The sequence below is a fragment of the Puntigrus tetrazona genome, chromosome 17 (assembly GCF_018831695.1).
Source record: "Puntigrus tetrazona isolate hp1 chromosome 17, ASM1883169v1, whole genome shotgun sequence".
In the NCBI taxonomy this organism is placed as follows: domain Eukaryota; kingdom Metazoa; phylum Chordata; class Actinopteri; order Cypriniformes; family Cyprinidae; genus Puntigrus; species Puntigrus tetrazona.
The window spans coordinates 176,913-177,531 of record NC_056715.1 but is presented as its reverse complement, the minus strand read 5'-3'; the positions used below and the strand labels follow the sequence as shown (position 1 = coordinate 177,531).

The following is a 619-nucleotide window of genomic DNA, read 5'->3' as shown; positions in this document are numbered from 1 at the left end:
GTATATAAATTATAATTTCCTACCACAAATAAGACTTGAATTTTTGACCAGTTCAAGGATGTATAATTTATACAAAAAAGTTATGAAATTTCTTTTACCATCACAGAAGAGACTGATGTTTCATAAATGTTGATAATATCAGTTTATAATTTTTTTTATGTGAATATGTATTATATGTTTGTTCTTTTTTCTACCAGATTACGTCTCATGAGAAAAAGGCTCATGATAACTGGGTAAGTTATTTTCAGGCCAGATCCATACCAGTCATCAGTCGCTTCATTGTGTCATATTTTTTATATTCTTACTGTCTGTATTATAGCTAGCCGCAAGGGCAGCAGATCGAGACCTGGCTGATGTCAAGAGAGAAAATGCTCATCTCCGCCAGAAGTGAGAATGCCTTGAGAGAATTTTACTGTAGTGTTTTATATACAGTAGAAGCTGTATTTATTCATACATGTCAATGTGTTTACTACTGCAGGCTGACTGATGCCCAGTTCAAGTTTGATATACTTGAAAAGGATGTGCGAGAGGGCAGACCTTTATTTAGAGGTCAGATACTTTCCACTTCCCTTTGGCTAGATGTCTTAAACATGTTTTAAACATGTCTATGTTTAAAATC

General features: G+C 33.9%; 1 protein-coding gene across 1 annotated transcript in view; it reads left to right on the top strand.

Annotated features, from left to right (window-relative positions):
* The window catches only part of LOC122361938 (melanoma inhibitory activity protein 2-like), a 17,038-nt gene that overhangs the window by 11,411 nt on the left and 5,008 nt on the right, over positions 1–619 (top strand). Inside the window, exons 21-23 of the mRNA XM_043263165.1 lie at positions 198–233; positions 320–387; positions 479–549. Of these exons, the coding sequence (XP_043119100.1) occupies positions 198–233; positions 320–387; positions 479–549 (175 nt within the window). The remainder of the gene's footprint in view (positions 1–197; positions 234–319; positions 388–478; positions 550–619) is intronic.